Source organism: Aotus nancymaae, unplaced genomic scaffold (assembly GCF_030222135.1).
Source record: "Aotus nancymaae isolate 86718 unplaced genomic scaffold, 86718_ANA_hifiasm-v0.15.2.pri h1tg000030l, whole genome shotgun sequence".
Lineage (NCBI taxonomy): Eukaryota > Metazoa > Chordata > Mammalia > Primates > Aotidae > Aotus > Aotus nancymaae.
Window position 1 is genome coordinate 12,340,822 of NW_026988443.1, and position 16,915 is coordinate 12,357,736.

The window sequence follows — 16,915 nt, forward strand, 5'->3', positions numbered from 1 at the left end:
ACAGTGGAGCAGCAGCATCTGAGTTAGCCTGGGAAGACGGAGCAGAGTTAGATGGGAAGAGACGATGCCCTGGCTCTGCATGCAGAGGGAAGCTCATGAATAAATGCCTGCCTGTGGGAACGGATGAATGTGTGGGTAAGGATAGCGAGGAAGGAAAGGAATCTGGGACTGTAAGTTAGCCTTATGTCATTCCATCTAGGCAATGGACTTTATGCTTGGGCAATAGGGAGCCACAGATGGCATTAGAGCAGAGGAGTGATACAATCAGGCAGGTTCTAGGTTTCAGACCATCTTATTGTGGGGAGGGCTGGGAGATGAGTGGGCTTCCCATGTCCCATCTACCTCTCCTATTCCCTGGGATTGGGATAGGGTGCTGGGGTCTCTGGCCACACTGGGTAGCCTTTTCCTCTACTCTGCAGGTTGGAATAGACTTTACAGCCTCCAACGGGAATCCCCTCGACCCTTCCTCTTTGCACTATATCAACCCTATGGGCACCAACGAATATCTGTCGGCCATCTGGGCTGTTGGGCAGATCATTCAGGACTACGACAGGTAAGGTTGGAGAGGGGCTCTGAAGGTCAGCTAGGGTTCCATTCAACCTGGGAAGCTCAGTGTGTCAAAGCTAGAAGGGACACAGAGATCATCAAATCTAGGAATGGACAGCAAATGGCATAGGTGCAGTTATTACCCATTCCCATACCGATGACAGACATTGCTAATCAATTGCTGAACATGGTCCCTATCCTCAGGAAGTTCTCACTTAAAGAGGAAGATAAGGAAGACATCATTGGACTTCTGAGAGACCAGTTTACATGTGAAGCAGGAGCTATGGGAGCACAAAAAGAGAGGCATTGCAGGGTATCAGGGAAATCTACAGAGAGAAGGGGTCATTTTGATTGGGCCTTAGAGGATGAGTAGGAGTTTGCTAGGGGAAACAGATTAGGGAGAGATGTGAAAAATGGGGGCACTACAACATTGGATTTGGAATGCGAAGGTACCCTGTGTGTTTGGGGAACAGCAAGTGGCTACTGGCCAGGGCTAAGGGAGTGGGGTGCGAGGGGGAGCAGGCAGGAGATGAGACTAGGCTCTGGGGCTGGATGATGACCTTGAATGCCACAGGAGGGCTCTCATATTAGGAAAGTTTTCCCCAGCTATGAGCAGGAGGTTGAGAACAGCCAGTAAATTCATTCTACTTCCATCTTGACCTTGGTTTAGTGGCTGGCTGGGGTCTCAGTTTGAGAAGGATCTAGAAGCTGCAGCCAGGCCCATTGGTGAGAAGTACCATTGTTGGGCTGGGCGCGGTGGTTCACGCCTGTAATCCCAGCACTTTGGGAGGCCGAGGTGGGTGGATCACCTGAGGTCAGAAGTTCGAGACCAGCCTGACCAACATGGTGAACCCCTGTCTCTACTAAAAATAAAAAATTAGCCAGGGGTGGTGGCAGGCACCTGTAATCCCAGCTACTCAGGAGACTGAGGCAGGAGAATCGCTTGAACCTGGGAGGCAGAGGTTGCGGTGAGCTGAGATCATGCCACTGCACTCCAACCTGGGCAACAAGAGCGAAACTCCATCTCAAAAAAAAAAAGAGGCCGGGTGCCATGGCTCATGCCAGTAATCCCAGCACTTTGGGAGGCCAAGGTGAGCAGATCACAAGGTCAGGAGATCAAGACCATCTTGGCCAACGTGGTAAAACCCCATCTCTACTAAAATACAAAAAATTAGCCGTGCGTGGTGGTACATGCCTGTAGTCCCAGCTACTCAGGAGGCTGAGGCTGTGGAATTGCTTGAACCTGGGGGACAGAGGTTGCAGTGATCTGAGATCGTGCCACTGCACTCTAACCTGGTGATAGAGCAAGACTCAGTCTCAAAAAAAAAAAAAAAGAATTACCATTGTGTCTGCCACAGGCATAGATGTGGTCAAGCCACATGTTCACCGGGTCCCCGGAGGTGGGTTGGGCTCGTGAGGTAGATGATCCTAATAGCTCTTTCTAGAGGTGGTAAGCCCCTCCTTTCTGTCCTTGGAAGTATACAAGGCAGAGTGGGCCCAGCCCTGGGCAGAGGGTCCGGCAGTGTCTTCAGGTGTCTCACAGTATGTTTCTCTTCTCTCTCTGATTAGTGATAAGATGTTTCCAGCTCTGGGATTCGGGGCCCAGTTACCCCCAGACTGGAAGGTGAGTGAAGCCGGAGTCAGTTTCCTTTTGGTTGAGATGGGGTTTGTGTGTAGGGCCTCTCTAGGATCTGCTCTGGAAAGGTCTTGGGCTGGGGCTCTGTTGCCCTGCCTTCCCTGTGTTCACCCCAGGCCACGCTCATTTCTCAAGCCTGATCCTCGGGCAGGCACTGAAGCTGTAACGGGACAGCACAGTTATGTTCTCTGCTCCTGAGACCCATGTGGAGTGGGGAAGACAGATAGGATTGCCAGAGATCGCAAATCAAAATACAAGATACCCAGTTAAGTTAGAATTTCAGATAAACAATTTTTATTTTTATTTATTTATTTATTTTGAGATAGAGTCTTGCTCTGTTGCCCAGGCTGGAGTGCAGTGTCGTGATCTCGGCTCACTGCAACCTCCACCTCTCGGGTTCAAGCAATCTTCCTGCCTCAGCCTCCAGAGTAGCTGGGACTACAGGCGTGTACCACCACGCCCAGCTGATTTTTGTATTTTTAATAGAGAAGGAGTTTCACCATGTTGGCCGGGATGGTCTCGATCTCTTGACCTTGTGATCTGTCTACCTCGGCCTCCCAAAGTGCTGGGATTATAGGTGTAAGCCACCGCACCCGGCCCAGTACCCCTTCTTGTCTGCCCTGCTGTGCTGCATGCTGTTTCCAGAATGAGCTTTTGCCTCCCGCCCTCCCTGGTCCTCTCTGGGGAGGATGATTTTCACCTAGAATTTCAGGGAGTGGCCCAAGGGCCAGGGCAGGAGAGGTGGGTGTCCTGGCTCCCTGTGATGTGAGGCCACACCTCAGATAGGACCAAAGCTGGGCCACAGTGATGCCATTCGGGGGGCAGGGCGAGCTGGTGCGGCTGGGCCCAGCATGAGCCCGTTGCTAGGACACCAGCCAGCTTTCAAAGAACTGAATGAGATGTTTTCTTGAGCAAAAGCCTCCTTGTAAATGTCACAGGGCAACGCTGGGGAGGCCGGGGCTTGGCCAGGCCAGAGTACCTGGCGGTGCCAAGAAAGATGCTGCATCCAGGCTAGGAAAGGACAGATGCTGTGTCCTGCTTCCTCCTGCCATGGGAGCCGCCAGGCCAGGCCCCTCCTGGCCCCTCACACTCTCTCTCATTCTGACTCACCTCACTCCTGCCTCCTGAAGCTCCTTCATTCATTCCCACCTCAGGGCCTTTGCACATGGCCTTCACCCAGCCTGCTGCTGGGTGAAGCTCCCTCTCCTGGGCTTCTGCCACCGATTTTCACCTAGAATTTTGGGGAGTGGCCTGCCCTCTGGGAGCCACGCTCATACTCATGCTCACGTGGGGCCCTGCTTCCTGCCCAGAGCCCTGCCCTCATGGAACTCTGTGACTTGTTTGTGATTGCCTGGCGAAGGCGCCGGGTTTGCTTCTGCCCACGTCCCAGCAGCTGGCTGGCAGTGTGCAATGCTGTTGTTTGTTGACAGAGTGGATGTGGGACCCAGCCCAGTGGTCTGAGCAAACAAAAGGGTTGGTTTTCTGAGGGTAGGGAGCTGGAAGGAGCCAGAAGGAGCATGCAGCCAGGCTCAGTTTCTCCCTGAGGCTGGCCCAGATGAGCCCGGAGAGGATTCCTGCCCCAGAGAGTGGCTGAGGAGCTCAGAATGTGTTTCCCTTTGGAGATGGCATCAGGCCTTGGCCCTTCAAAGTGAGCGGAGTCACGGGATCTGGGCAGAAGGCACAGTCTGTGCAAAGGTCTAGGGGAAGTGGCACACTCTGCAGGTGGGGAAACTGATGCTCAAAGAGGACAGTCACTCTGAGATCCCTGGAACTTTCTCCATGCCCCGCCCCCTGCCTCCCCTGCCTGCCTCAGCCGGGGCCGCAGAGAACGGAGCCTGAAATTGCTCCCTGACCACAGGGCTGAGTCAGGCCAGGTTGGGTGAACAGGGCTATTGGCTGTCAGAAGGCAACAAGGAGTCCCAGGACAAAGGCCTGTGGCCAACAGCCAGTCCCCAGGCAGCTTCTGTGGCCTCCAGGAACTTGTCCTGTTTATGACGTTTCTCAGGCAAACCAGGGCAGCCAGGGTGGGAGGGGCTGGGCTGCCGCTGCTGGCGGCATGGACACTTGTCCCCAGGTCCCACTTTGTGACCTGGGCACTCCCTGGCCCTCTCAGAACCTCATTCTTTCCAGCTATGAAATGGAGCTGCCAGAGGAGGCAACCTCTGGGGCCTCTGCGGGAGATGGACAACCTCCCACAGGCCCCTGATCACGAGGCCAGGCCCGCCCCCAAATAAAGAGGGGGACAGAGTGGGAATGAAGAGTGGGGCACCCAAGAAGCCAAAACATTCCTCCACCCCTGTCAACAGGGGGCTTTCTCATGTGGTCTCTAAAATCTCCCAAAATCTGATTTTTTGAGAAGTCATTGGCCCAAGGGAGGCCTGTTTCCCTGGCAACCGTTTTCTCTCTCAGCCCCTCCATACAAGACCCTCTCGTAATCTCTGAAAAGGCTCAGGAAGTCTCCATGGCAACAGGGACCTCCAGCCCCCAAACCTGGAGCCTAGACTGGGGACAGGGTGAAAGGGGCCCTGGACAGGGAAAGGACCCAAGAGGGACACCAGGGGACGGGCTCTGTGTTGGGCACCTAAAGTAGACAGCACAAAAAACGAACAGAAAGCCCCATTCCCTGAAACAGGGAGGAGTCCTCCCACTGCCTCCCCACGCTGGGACTGCCAGGGAGGCTGGAGTGAACCCCACTGCTGGATCCCTGCCCTCTCCCCCAGGAGTAAGGCCAACTCCCACCCCAGGAGAGGCTTCAGGGCACTGAGTCAGACACCTGTTCTACTGTGTGGCTCTGGCGCCTGGCTTCCCTTCTCTGGGTCTCGGTTCGTTTATTTGTAAAATGGGGACACCGGATCTAGGAGAGCCTCTCAGCACCCTCCGTCATTGTGTCTTGGAGCTGAAGGGTCCGTCTGGGATTGTCTGTGCCCAGACAAAAGCCCTCCTCCTGCAGCTGAGGACAGGGGATGGGGTCACTTTGCCCTCCTCATTGAAAATTCCTGGGGGAGGAATGCCTTCGGAGGTTAGTGTGATCTCTGGGGGCAGCCTGACCTCAGTTCCAGTACCATCTCTGCCCTCCAGAAAATATGGAAAAATTCTAGTCCACTCTTTTTCTCAGTTTTGTCATCCGTAAGATGAGGTGGTAACAGCTGCCCTTCCATTGGGCTGTTGTGAGGAGGGAGCGAGGGGATCCCTGCACAGCACTGAACGTGGATGTGGTATGTGGTAAGAAGGGGGCTGAGGGGGATTTGGGGCTGTGGGGCTGCAGGAGAGGGAAGAGTAGAGGGGTTGTCCCCCATCTGAGCTCTCCAGCCTCTCCTGAGACCCTGGGTTCTGCACGCACTGCAGTATCACCCACAGCCCCGAACGGGGCCAGTTATGAGTCCCCCTTACCCCAAAGCCATGCGAGCAGCAGCCGCCGGATGTCATGGGTGCAGCAGTGTCCCGGAGTGTCTGGGTCAGCCTCTGATGATCCTCCAGGGCTGGGTGCTGGGCCTGGAGGCAGAGAAGCAGGATCAGTCCCTAGGGGTCTTGTGACAGCCCCATTTGACCCCCTTGCAGCCCTGTTACACCCCCTGATCACCAGGTCAGCTCTGAGAGGGCTGTCAGCTCACCCCAGTTTGGCTATCTGGCACAAGGCGGGCTCCCCTCCAAGCCCCTTTGCTTACTGTTAAGGTAGGAAAAGCCTCTGAAGCCCAGAGAAGTGGTGCTCTATTGGAGCCCACACCCAGCAGTAGCCGTGATGAGGGAGCATCTGGAACCCTGGCCCACAGGGAAATCCCTGTCCCACCCGGGACTCTTAGAGTAGTGATGGTCATAGGCAGCCCCAGTCCCCAGAAGAGCCTGGGGTGATGTGCCAGGGTCTCTGTTTCCTCCACTATGAGAGAGGGTGGTTGGGCTTCTCTGTGGGTCACACCCAGCAGTGGAGGTGGAAGTAGATGTGGGGGGTATCAGTGGCCTAGGTAGGGGTGGGGGTTATGAGCCAGGTGCTCTCAGGGAGCCTCAGCCTGGCAGTGGATTTGGGGCCCCGGGTTTGGGGGGCGGGAGGCTGCAGCTCAGCGTTTTCTCTGTTTCAGGTCTCCCATGAGTTTGCCATCAACTTCAACCCCACCAACCCCTTCTGCTCAGGTGAGTGTCAGACCCACCTGCAGCTGCCCTTGTTTGCAGCAGGCCCGGCCAGCTCCCTGGGTGGAGGGAGGGCAGGGGACAGGTTTTCATTTCTTTCTCCTATCCCCTCTCCCCACTGTTGCTTGGAGTGACAGAGGGGGAAAAGCTGCAGTTTGGAGTCGCACAGTCCTGGATTCAAGGCCAGCTGCTGCCCTTCCTAGCTGTGGGACCTGAGAAAGGTCACTGTACCTCTCAGGCCTTTGCCTCCTTACCTGCTCCAGGATAACGATGACAGCTGCTGTTCTTACTTTACTGGGTGGTTGGGTGAGAATTACAGGAAGCCACTCACAGGAAGCCCTGTGGAACCCAGGAGGAGGTGAGGGTGGCACCAGGCACACCTCCTTCCCACTCCTCCCTTGCTGGGAAGGCCAGCCCTGCTCTCCAATTGCTTGGCAGGGGATCAGGAAGAGGCAGGGGCTGGGTAGTGAGTGTGTGTCTGTGTTCACCCCACCCCGGGCCTAGGAGGATTTCTGGGCCTCCTAGGGACAGTCAAGAAACTATCAGAGGCTGGGTGCCGTGGCTCATGCCTGTAATCTCGGCACTTTGGGAGGCCGAGGTTGAGTGGATCAGAGGTCAGGAGTTCAAGACCAGCCTGCCCAAGATAGTGAAACCCTATCTCTACTAAAACTACAAAAATTAGCTGGCTGCGGTGGCGGGTGCCTGTAATCCCAGCTACTCAGGAAACAGGCGGGAGAATCATTCGAACTTGGGCAGCAGAGGTTGTAGTGAGCGAGATTGCGCCACTGCACTCCAGCCTGGGTGACAGGGTGAGACTCTGTCTCAAAAGAGAAAGAAGGAAGGGAGGGAGGGAGAAAGGAATGGAGGGAGGGAGGGAGGGAGAAAGGAAGGAAAGAGATAGAAAACAAGATAGAAAAGAGAGAAAGAAAAAAGAAGGAAGGGAGGGATGGATGGAGGGACGGAGAGGAAGAAAACTATGAGAGGAGGAGAGGGGATGCAGGTGGGTGTGGAAGAGGACTGTTTCTACCATCATGAGACCTTTCAGCCTAGGACTTGGCTTCAACATGGCATCTACCTTCCCTGGGGATCCCCAAAGCTGGGCCAGGCTGTCTGATCTACCCTGGCTGGCTCCGGACCAGGGGAGATCTCCAGAGACATTTTGGTTGGTCCATTTCACCCCTGGCCAGAGGCCTTCTGGGCAGGGCCACAGGGCAGTGTGCTCATAACAGCAGCTGTTTACAGAGCAGCTACTCTGTACAGGCACTGTGCAGGCGCCTCGATCCCCCAACCTGAGCAGAAGCCATAGCATGTCCAGAATGGACCTCCAGATGGCTTCCCATGGTCTCAAAGCATCACTGCAAGCTTCACGAAGCCTCTTCTCTGGGAAGGCCTGAGAGACCCCCAGCCTCCCAACTGCCAGAGAGTGTAGATTATCAGTCCCATTGACAGACAAGGATGTAGCCTCAGAAAGATTAAACAACTTGCCCCAGGTCCCACAGCTAAGAAAAGCAGGATTCAGGTGAGGCGCAGTGGCTCACACCTATAATCCCAGCACTTTGGGAGGCCAAGGTGGGCAGATCACCTGAGGTCAGGAGTTTGAGACCAACCTAGCCAACATGGTGAAACCCTGTCTCTACTAAAAATACAAAAAATTAGCTGGGTGTGGTAGCACACGCCTGTAGCCCCAGCTACTTGGGAGGCTGAGGCAGAATTGCTTGAACCTGGGAGGTGGAGGTTGCAGTGATCGGAGATCCTGTCACTGTACTCCAGCCTGGATGACAGTGGGAAACTCCATCCCAAAAAGAGGGCAGGATTCAAACTCCTCAGGTGGGTCTGACTTCACATTCAGAGCTCTTGGCTTTTTACCATGCTGGCCCTGCCCTCTGGGAGCTTCCAGTCTCACGAGGCCTATGCTAGCCATGGCAGGGACATTTTGGGGAAGCATGAAATAGATGCTTCATCAGCAGTGGGGTGAGAGCGAGTGTGGGGTCAGGGAGACTGGGCTGATCCAGACTCTTCTCCCGAGGCAGGTGTGGACGGCATTGCCCGGGCGTACTCAGCTTGCCTGCCCCACATCCGCTTCTACGGTCCCACCAATTTCTCCCCCATCGTCAACCACGTGGCCCGGTTTGCGGCCCAGGCCACACAGCAGCAGACGGCCACGGTGAGTAGGCAGCTGCAAGCCAGGCATGCCAGGAACTATTCACGTCCTCCGGGCCGGGGAGCAGGATATTCTGCCTTCTCTTTGCTTTTAATCCTACTGGACATCCTGCTTCTCTCTGGGCCTCAATTTACCTTCACGTATTGGAAGAGGGTTGGTTGGGTCAAGCTCAACTTGATTGGCCCTGGCTTCCTGGAGCACAGACGGGAAAGCAAATCCATTCATGCTGAGCGGGAAGCAGGGCTGTGGTCAATTGGAGATGTCTCCCCAGGGCGGGGCACCGGAAACCCCTACAAGAGTTACCAGATGGAAAACGAGGCGGTGATCCCTGAGGCCCTAACAAGTTCCAATCAGAGCAGCCCCTGCCTCACACTGAGGGCTGCAGAACTGTCTGGCCCTGGCCCTACACTCAGTAACAAGGCCAGAGCCTCACTGGCCTGGCCTCAGGCTGCCAAGGCAGCTGCGTGGCATCTGGAATATATGGTGAGCAGCCATCCCAGGCACCTGCAACCCTGGTCTCCTTCCCTTCTCCTGCCCCCAGCTACAGGCTGGCTCCCAGGCAGGCCCTGATGCCAGTGATGGGGTCACCAAGGGTCACCTTGCCCGCCTCCCCATTTCCACCAGGACCTGCCCATGCCTTCCTGGACTCTGCAGAGCCCTCTGTCAGGACCCCCTCCCCCAAGCAGCCTTCCTTGACCACCTATCTGAAGCAGATGTCTTGCCTTCTCTGCCTGTTCCCAGCTGACCCTGATGACGGTTGGCAACGTCTAGTTCACATCCTTCTCTCTGCACCTGGTCCAGTGCCTGTGAATGGATGAAGTCAGTGCTGGCTGCAGGATGTGAGCTGTACGAGGCTCAGTCAGAGGCTCCTCCCCCAGGGAAAGGGACCTGGTCCCATGCCTAAGGGGACCACTGGGACCAGCTAGGGGAGGGAGGCACCTGGTCACCAGGGAGGTGGCAGTTGGCTTCCAGGAGGTGGTGGAAAAGATAGTATAACCGCCCGGTGGGTTCACCTTGCCCGCTGCCTAGACAGAACTGATTTATCAAGATGGGAATTGAAGTGGAGAAAGACTAATTCACACAGAGCCAACTCTGCAGGAGACTGGACTTTTGTTATTACTCAAATCAGTCTCCCTGAGCATTTGGAGATCAGAGTTTTTCAAGATAATTTGGCAGGTAGAAGCTTGGGAAGTGGGGAGTGCTGATTGGTCAGGTTTGAGATGGAGTCATGGGGGTCAAAGTGAGTTTTTCTTGCTATCTCCTGTTGCTGGGTTCAATGGCAGAACTGATTGAGCCAGGGTACTGGTCTGGGTGGTGTCAGCTGATGCAGGGTCTACAAAATATCTCAAGCACTGATCTTAGGTTTCACAATAGTGATGTTACCCTCAGGAGCAATCTGGGGAGGTTCAGACTCTTAGAGCCAGAGGCTGCATGACCCCTACACTGTAATTTTTGATCTTATAGCTAATTTGTTAGTCCTGCAAAGACATACTGGTCCCCAGGCAAGAAGGGGATCTTTTCAGGGAGTGGCTGTTACCAATTATGTTTCAGAGTCAAACCATGAACTGAATCCCTTCCCAAAGTTAATTCAGCCTATGCCCAGGAATGAACAAGGACAGTTTAAGGGACAGAAGCAAGGTGGAATCAGTTAGGTCTGATTTCTTTCCCTGTCATAATTTCCTCAGTTATAATTTTTCAAAGGCAGTTGCAATAGGAGTGGGGAGGGCAGAGGCTGTTCTGATGGTTCAGGAGGCAGCAGAGGGTCTGTGGGAAAAATGGGTGCCTTTTGGAGTGGCACGTGCCAGGGTTTGAATCCTGCCCCTGTCCTTTCCTCACTGTGTGACTTGGCAAGGCATGTCACCTCAGTTTCCTCATTTGTACAGTGGGAAAACTAACAGGATCAATCAGGAGGAGGTGGTATCAGGGTTAAATAACATCACTCAGCACCTGGCACCCAAAAAGCCCTGAAGGACAGAGGACAGGCCAGCCAAGAGCTCAGGGAAGAGCGGCCAGGGCAGAGGGAACAGCAAGCTCAGAGTCCTGGGAGCTCAGAGTCCCGGAAGGGGCATCCCGGTCCTGACCCTGGCAGCCTGGAGCCTGGGTCATGCTTCTTCTTATGGAATGGAATGTTTCCTGCTCTGAACCCATTTCCTGTTTTCGTTTTTTGAGACAGAGTTTCGCTCTTGTTGCCCAGGTTGGAGTGCAATGGCACGATCTTGACTCACCTCAACCTCTGCCTCCCAGGTTCAAGCGATTCTCCTGCCTCAGCCTCCAGAGTAGCTGGGATTACAGGCACCCGCCACCACGCCTGGCTAATTTTGTATTTTTAGTAGAGATAGGGTTCCACCATGTTGGTCACGCTGGTCTCAAACTCCTGTCCTTAGGTAATCCTCCTGCTTCAGCCTCCCAAAGTGCTGGGATTACAGGCATGAGCCACTGTGCCGGGATTTTTTTTTTTTTTTTAAATTCCTGGGTTGCTGGGGTAGAGCTGGCTGGAGAGGGCAGAGCGAGAGGTAGGCTTCAGTTTGCACTCCCTCCTGTTCAGATGCCAGGCCCCATTGTCCCACCCAGTCTTTTGTCTGCCTGAGCAGGCTTTCAAAAGGATGGAAAAAAAGGTCCTGCATGTTTGTTTAAGGGGAGAAATATGGGGCAAGGAGCAGGCATGCAGCCCAGAGTTAGCACCGGGGCCCTTTCACCGCTGCACCTGCAGAGTTGGGGCAGGACTGAGGAGGAGCCGGGGTCCTGGGGAGAGGTGGGTCTGTGTCTGCTGGACCCAGGTCTGGAGGGGCTTTGGGCACCAGGAAAGGCCAGGAAGGGCATTTGTGTGTTCTGGGGAGCAGCTGCAGAGAGCTCCACAGAGGAAAGAAGCAGAAGGACTTGAGGTGGAAGCACCTGGTGCTCGTTCTCTGGACATCCCGGCCACTTTTGCCTCGACTTGGTCTTCCCAGCCTGGGGGAGGCAGTCTCCTCCTGGCTCCCTTCTGCTGGAAAAGCTCTGTCACCCACCCAGGCTGTATGACCTCAGGGGATGTCTGAGCATCTTTAACCTGCAGGAGTGGGGCCAAGGGGCCTGTATCAGGCCCTCCCGTTCTGATGTCCAGGAACAGATAAGGCCATTCTCTACCTCCTGCTTTACCTTATCCTTGGCCTCAGGGTGCACCAGTGGAGGGGAGGTGGACTGCCTGGTGGTTCAGCCTCAAGCTCTGGGAGGTTCACATCCCAGCTGCCCCACTGCCTGAGTGTGTGGGACCCAGAGCAGATAGCTTGGACTCTGTGAACTTGTTTCTTCATCTGTGTGACAAGGATAATGGCAACAGTCCCTGCCTTCTAGAACAAGATAGGTGTAGAAATTAATCAGCATAGTGCCTGGCACACATAAAGTATTTCCCTGCTGGCCGAATCTTTTGGGGACACCTCTTGGGCTAGCATTCGGTGATGCTAAGCACAGTTAGTCCCAAAGCAAAAGGAAGTCATTTATGAATTATCCCCTGATGCTTTTGTCAGCCGTTTTTAGTTTGGGGAGGAATATTTGGTGTGGCTTCACCCTCCCCATCCCCAGACATATGTGCACTGATGCACACCCACATACAGGAAATTGAGAGCAGGTGGTAGAAGCCTCTCTCTAGGCAGGCCTGCACTCTCCCATTCATTCACTCAACACATCTTTACCAAGCAATTTCTGCGCAGCACTGGGCAGACCATGATGAATGGGACAGGGCCTCTGCCCTCCCAGAGCCCGAAGTCTAGCGAGAAGCCCTAGGCTAAGAGCAGGAGGCAGGAGGACTGGGCCTGGGGCGATGGGAGCACAGGCTCTCAGGGGTGGCATCCGACCCAGATGGAGGGCTCAGGAAAGGCTTCTTGGGAAAGTGACATGTAAGCTGAAACTTAGAGGATGCCTGAGTTAGCCTCATAAAGGATGTGTGTGCGTGAGTATCTCAGGCGGAGGGAACGGCACATGCAGAGGCCTGGAGGTTTGGTGTGTGGGTGTAATGGAAGGAGGGAGTGCGTTGAAAGAGAAGGGGGTGGGGCGAGCTAAGGCTGAAAGGTAGACCAGCTCCTGCGGGGCCTCACCTAGGAATCTGGGTTTTCTCTGGAGGGCGGTGGGGAGCCACTGGAAGGTCTTGGGCAGGTTTGAGCAGGCCTTGGGGGGACTCCTATCTCGGCCCTTCATCTTTCTCTCTGCCTTGACCCCTAAGACCTGGGCCTTGCTATTCATGGCCCGTTCCTGGTTGGTTGCCCTGGTGTCTGGGGTCCCAGTGGATGGGGAGCTGGGAAGCAACTAGCTCCCTAGGAATTCCACCCGCTCCCACCCTCAGTGTCCTCGGCAGCCAGCTTCCCTGAAATAAGCTAGGGAGTGAGTGCAGCTTCCCTAGGCTCTGCCTGGAACTGTGTGGTCAAGTCAGTTTCTTATAAATCAAATCACACGTTAAATGCATTAGGGAAAGCAGTTGTTTACAGCCCTAGAAACCTGATGAACCTTGGAGTAAAGGCAAGAGATGCTCTATCCGTTGGGAGTTGGGTTTTTGGATTCAATCTGACAGTGATGGGCTGTTTCCGGAGGTGGAAATGCTAGGGGCAGGGTGAACCAGGACCATCTGCAGGAACACCAGAGCCTGCAGAGCCCCTTCCCACCCCTCGCACCCAATTCCACCCTCCGTCCTCTCCATCTACAGCCCCTTCCCCTTTGATCTGTCCTGGGGATGGGGCTGTATAACACACGTTTGAGGCTCCTGAACAACTCAGGCTTTGTCTAGGCTGGGCAGGAAGCCCGGGACTCATCAGCTTCACTTCTACTGCTGAGGTCTGGGCTGCTGACCTCAGACACAGCTGGGCACTCGGTGAGGCCAGGACCCTGGGTGTGGGCATGGTGGCTGGCTGGTTGGCACACAGGGGTGCAGGTTAAAGTCCAGTACCAGGGCTCTGGGCCCCACCCTGGGCTGCCATCCTGGATATTCAGGCCCTCAGACACTGGCATGCTGGGTGGGAGGAAAGCTTTTCCCTACCAGGCCCCTCTGTTGGAGACAATGACAGGCCACTTGTGCCAGTGGGCGGTGGAGGAGAACATCATGGGAAGAGCCCCACTTTGGAGTCAGCCAGGCTGGGTTTCAGTTTGGACTATGCCAGTTCCCGGCTGTGAAGCCTCAACAAGTCACATCACCTCTCTGAGCTTGACTCCTCTAGAATGGGAGTCAGTGTGAGGGTGACAGGCAGGGTAGTGCTGTCACTGTGTGGTATCACCTCCCCTGGCCACTGGTGCCCACAGTCCTGCAGTAACCTGGCCCTGTCTTCCCCTAGGCTCCCTGGGGAAGAAGCCTGCCAGCTAAGAGGGAGGTCCAGGCCTGAGCCCCACACATCTCCTAGGCACAGGGCTGATGGAAATGGGAGAGCCAGAAAGGCCACCTACGGAGGGATGGGCACTGCCTGCCTGAGCTGGAATGGGCTTGGAGACAGGTCCCATCCATTGAAAGGTGGGGTCCATTAGACCAAGGCCAAGCATTCTTTTCTTTCCTCATTGCCTGGCCTCTTAGTATCTTCCTACCTGTCTTATTAGGTGTCCCAGAAATATTGCCCTGGACTATCTCTGATGGTATCGAGGTGGGGTTGGAGGGCTGCCTAAGGGAAGGGGCCCAGGAACGATGGTGAACTGTCAGGGATAAGGTCTGGATGGGCTTCTGAGGCCCCCCTCACAGCCAGGGATGGGGGGCTGGTGGCAGCAGCCGCCACTGTGGGATTCAGGCCGCCATCTCCATGGCAACAGGTAAACCCAGCCAAGGGATTGGTCTCTTAAAGGCACAGTGCCGGAGCTAGACCACTGCTGCCTGGAGCTTAGGGCGAGGGTAGTGAGGTCCGTGTCTCCACATCAGCTCATCCTGCTCCTTCCCTCTGTGGCTGTAGTTGTGGGGAAGACAGGGGAGCAAGTCACCCTGGAGGGCTGAGCTTGTAGCCTCTGCAACCTCCCCAGGGAACAAGCAGTTTTGCTGGATATGAAGGTGGCCAAGGTCTGACCTGGGGTCCAGCTTGGTTCCACCCTCCTTAGCTCCATGAGCTTGACTAGTCTAGGCCCCAGTTTCCTTTTCTGGAAATCAAAAGGGTCAGACTGAAGCCCCAAACAGAGAATCTGAGGACCACAAGAGCTGATCTATTGATGTTATAGATGGGGGAAACAGCTTCCCCTAAAGGGGTCAGCGGGTGCTAAGGACAGAGCTGAGCTGAAAATGAGTTCTTGGCCGGGCGTGGTGGCTCACATCTGTAATCCCAGCACTTTGGGAGGCCGAGGCGGGTGGATCACCTGAGGTCAGGAGTTCAAGATCAGCCTGGCCATCGTGGTGAAACCCCATCTCTACTAAAAATACAAAAAAGTTGGGCATGGTGGCGGGTGCCTGTAATCCCAGCTACTCAGGAGGCTGAGGCAGGAGAATCACTTGAACCTGGAAGGTGGAGGTTGTGGTGAGCCCAGGCTGTGCCACTGCACTCCAGCCTGGGTGACAGAGTGAGACTCAGTCTAAAAAAGAAAAGAAAAAAAACAGAGTTCTTGGCCAATTTGGAATCCTGGGCCTTCCACCCTCAGATGGTCCAGTGAGCCTTCCCACACTTCAGTCAGGCACACCCCGGCCCCACTTCACAGTTTGTACTTTATATATCTCCCACACTAATTATTCAGGTTTTTTTCTTAATTAATAAACTTTATATCCCAGTGTAAATGAAAAAAGCAGTATCACTTGCCATAAATAGAGAGTAACAAAAATAAACACAACAAACTGTACAATGATATTGAAATCTAGCTGGAGACTATTGTCTTCTCCAGCTCTGGGCTTCCTGCCTTCCCTTTCTGTTGATAGAAAAGCTTGGCAAACGTTAGAGAGGCGTGAAAGACACAGTAGTACCAAACCAAGACCTCCTCCTGGGTGCAGTTCATAGAATTGAAAGGCCACTGCAAACCAGCACTCTTCACAGGGCGACTTGATGACTTGATGGTGCTCAGTGCTGTGTTTGGGATGTGACCCAAATCCACTTATTTGCCAGCAGAGTCCCAGGCTCCTGGAAGCCCTGGCCCAGATGACCTGCTTTAGCTCCTGCAGGGTGTCTTAGATTGCCTTGCTGAGTAGGGAATGGAGGGAGGTCACAGGTGCCCATGCCTGGATGCAGCAGAGACAGGAGGCTGGCCCCAGAGCCCGTCAGCCAGATGAGCCCTCCTGCACCAGCCGTGGGCCTGTCGGGATGCAGGTGACTACACAACTACATGTCAGGCATGCTATCTGCAACAACTCCCACTTTGCAGATGAAGAAACTGAGGCACTGCAGGTCAAGTCAGTTGCCTAGAGTCCCACAGTGTAGCAACCAACAAGGCCAGGCCCAGAGTCAGGGCTCTCAGAGGCCACAAGTGGGGAGCCTGAGGTAACACACAGGGCAGGAGGGAGAACAGTTTGTGCTTCCTGCTGTGACCAGGTCAGAGTTTAGAGTATATGAGGCCTGCAGGGGTGGGGTGCAGAGAGCAGGATGCATAGGGAGTTGTCTGGGACGTGGCTGCAGCTGGGTGAGAAGAACTGCCTTCCTCCAGGACTCAGAGGGTTTGGGGTGAAGGAGGGAGGGAGAAGGGGTGCCAAGGCCTCGGCCTTGTTGAGTGCCCTGTTGGCCCCATCCCCGCAGCAGTACTTCATCCTCCTCATCATCACCGACGGGGTCATCAGCGACATGGAGGAGACGCGGCACGCGGTGGTGCAGGCTTCCAAGCTGCCCATGTCCATCATCATCGTGGGTGTGGGCAATGCCGACTTTGCTGCCATGGAGTTCCTGGATGGGGATAGCCGCACGCTGCGCTCCCACACCGGGGAGGAGGCGGCCCGAGACATTGTGCAGTTCGTGCCCTTTCGAGAGTTCCGAAACGTGAGTGTGGGCCTGGGCTGGGAGGGGCGGTTACAGGACCCCAGCCACCATAGCTCATCATCAAGCTTGAGAGTCTCCAGGTTGTCTGACCCAGTCCTAGACTCCTCCACTCCATTGACTATGCACTTCTGAGGGCCTGCTGTGTGCCAGGTGCTGTGCCAGGCCTTGCCCTGGTGGCAGCCATTGTGATAGTGTCAGCACTTGCTTCCACAGGCTGGTGGAACACGAAGCCATAGGCATCTAGCCTGGGGCTCCTGGCAGGGGGAGGGTGGGGGGGCTTCCTGGAGGACCTGCCCTCTAGTGGGGTCTGATGAAAGGCTGGGGCTATTCACGTGGCATAAAGTGCAGGAGGAGAGAGGGGCTTTCCTGATCATCATACCCCAGTCAGCTCCCTCATTTTGCAGATGGAAAACAAGGCCTCTCCTTCATCTTAGGTTGACCTCCTCTCCCTATAGGCCTGGGAGAAGAAGTCAACCTCCTGGGAGAGTTGTGTCCCCTGCCTTGTTCCTGGAGGTGGCTTTGGCTTTATTTGCAGGTGATCCCAGGTCTGCCCACAAGGAGGCTGGG

General features: G+C 55.1%; 1 protein-coding gene across 1 annotated transcript in view; it reads left to right on the forward strand.

The window, feature by feature from the left end:
• Window positions 1–16,915, forward strand: part of CPNE2 (copine 2) — a 53,554-nt gene that overhangs the window by 35,034 nt on the left and 1,605 nt on the right. Inside the window, exons 11-15 of the mRNA XM_021664997.2 lie at window positions 420–553; window positions 2,116–2,170; window positions 6,256–6,307; window positions 8,335–8,468; window positions 16,112–16,348. Of these exons, the coding sequence (XP_021520672.2) occupies window positions 420–553; window positions 2,116–2,170; window positions 6,256–6,307; window positions 8,335–8,468; window positions 16,112–16,348 (612 nt within the window). The remainder of the gene's footprint in view (window positions 1–419; window positions 554–2,115; window positions 2,171–6,255; window positions 6,308–8,334; window positions 8,469–16,111; window positions 16,349–16,915) is intronic.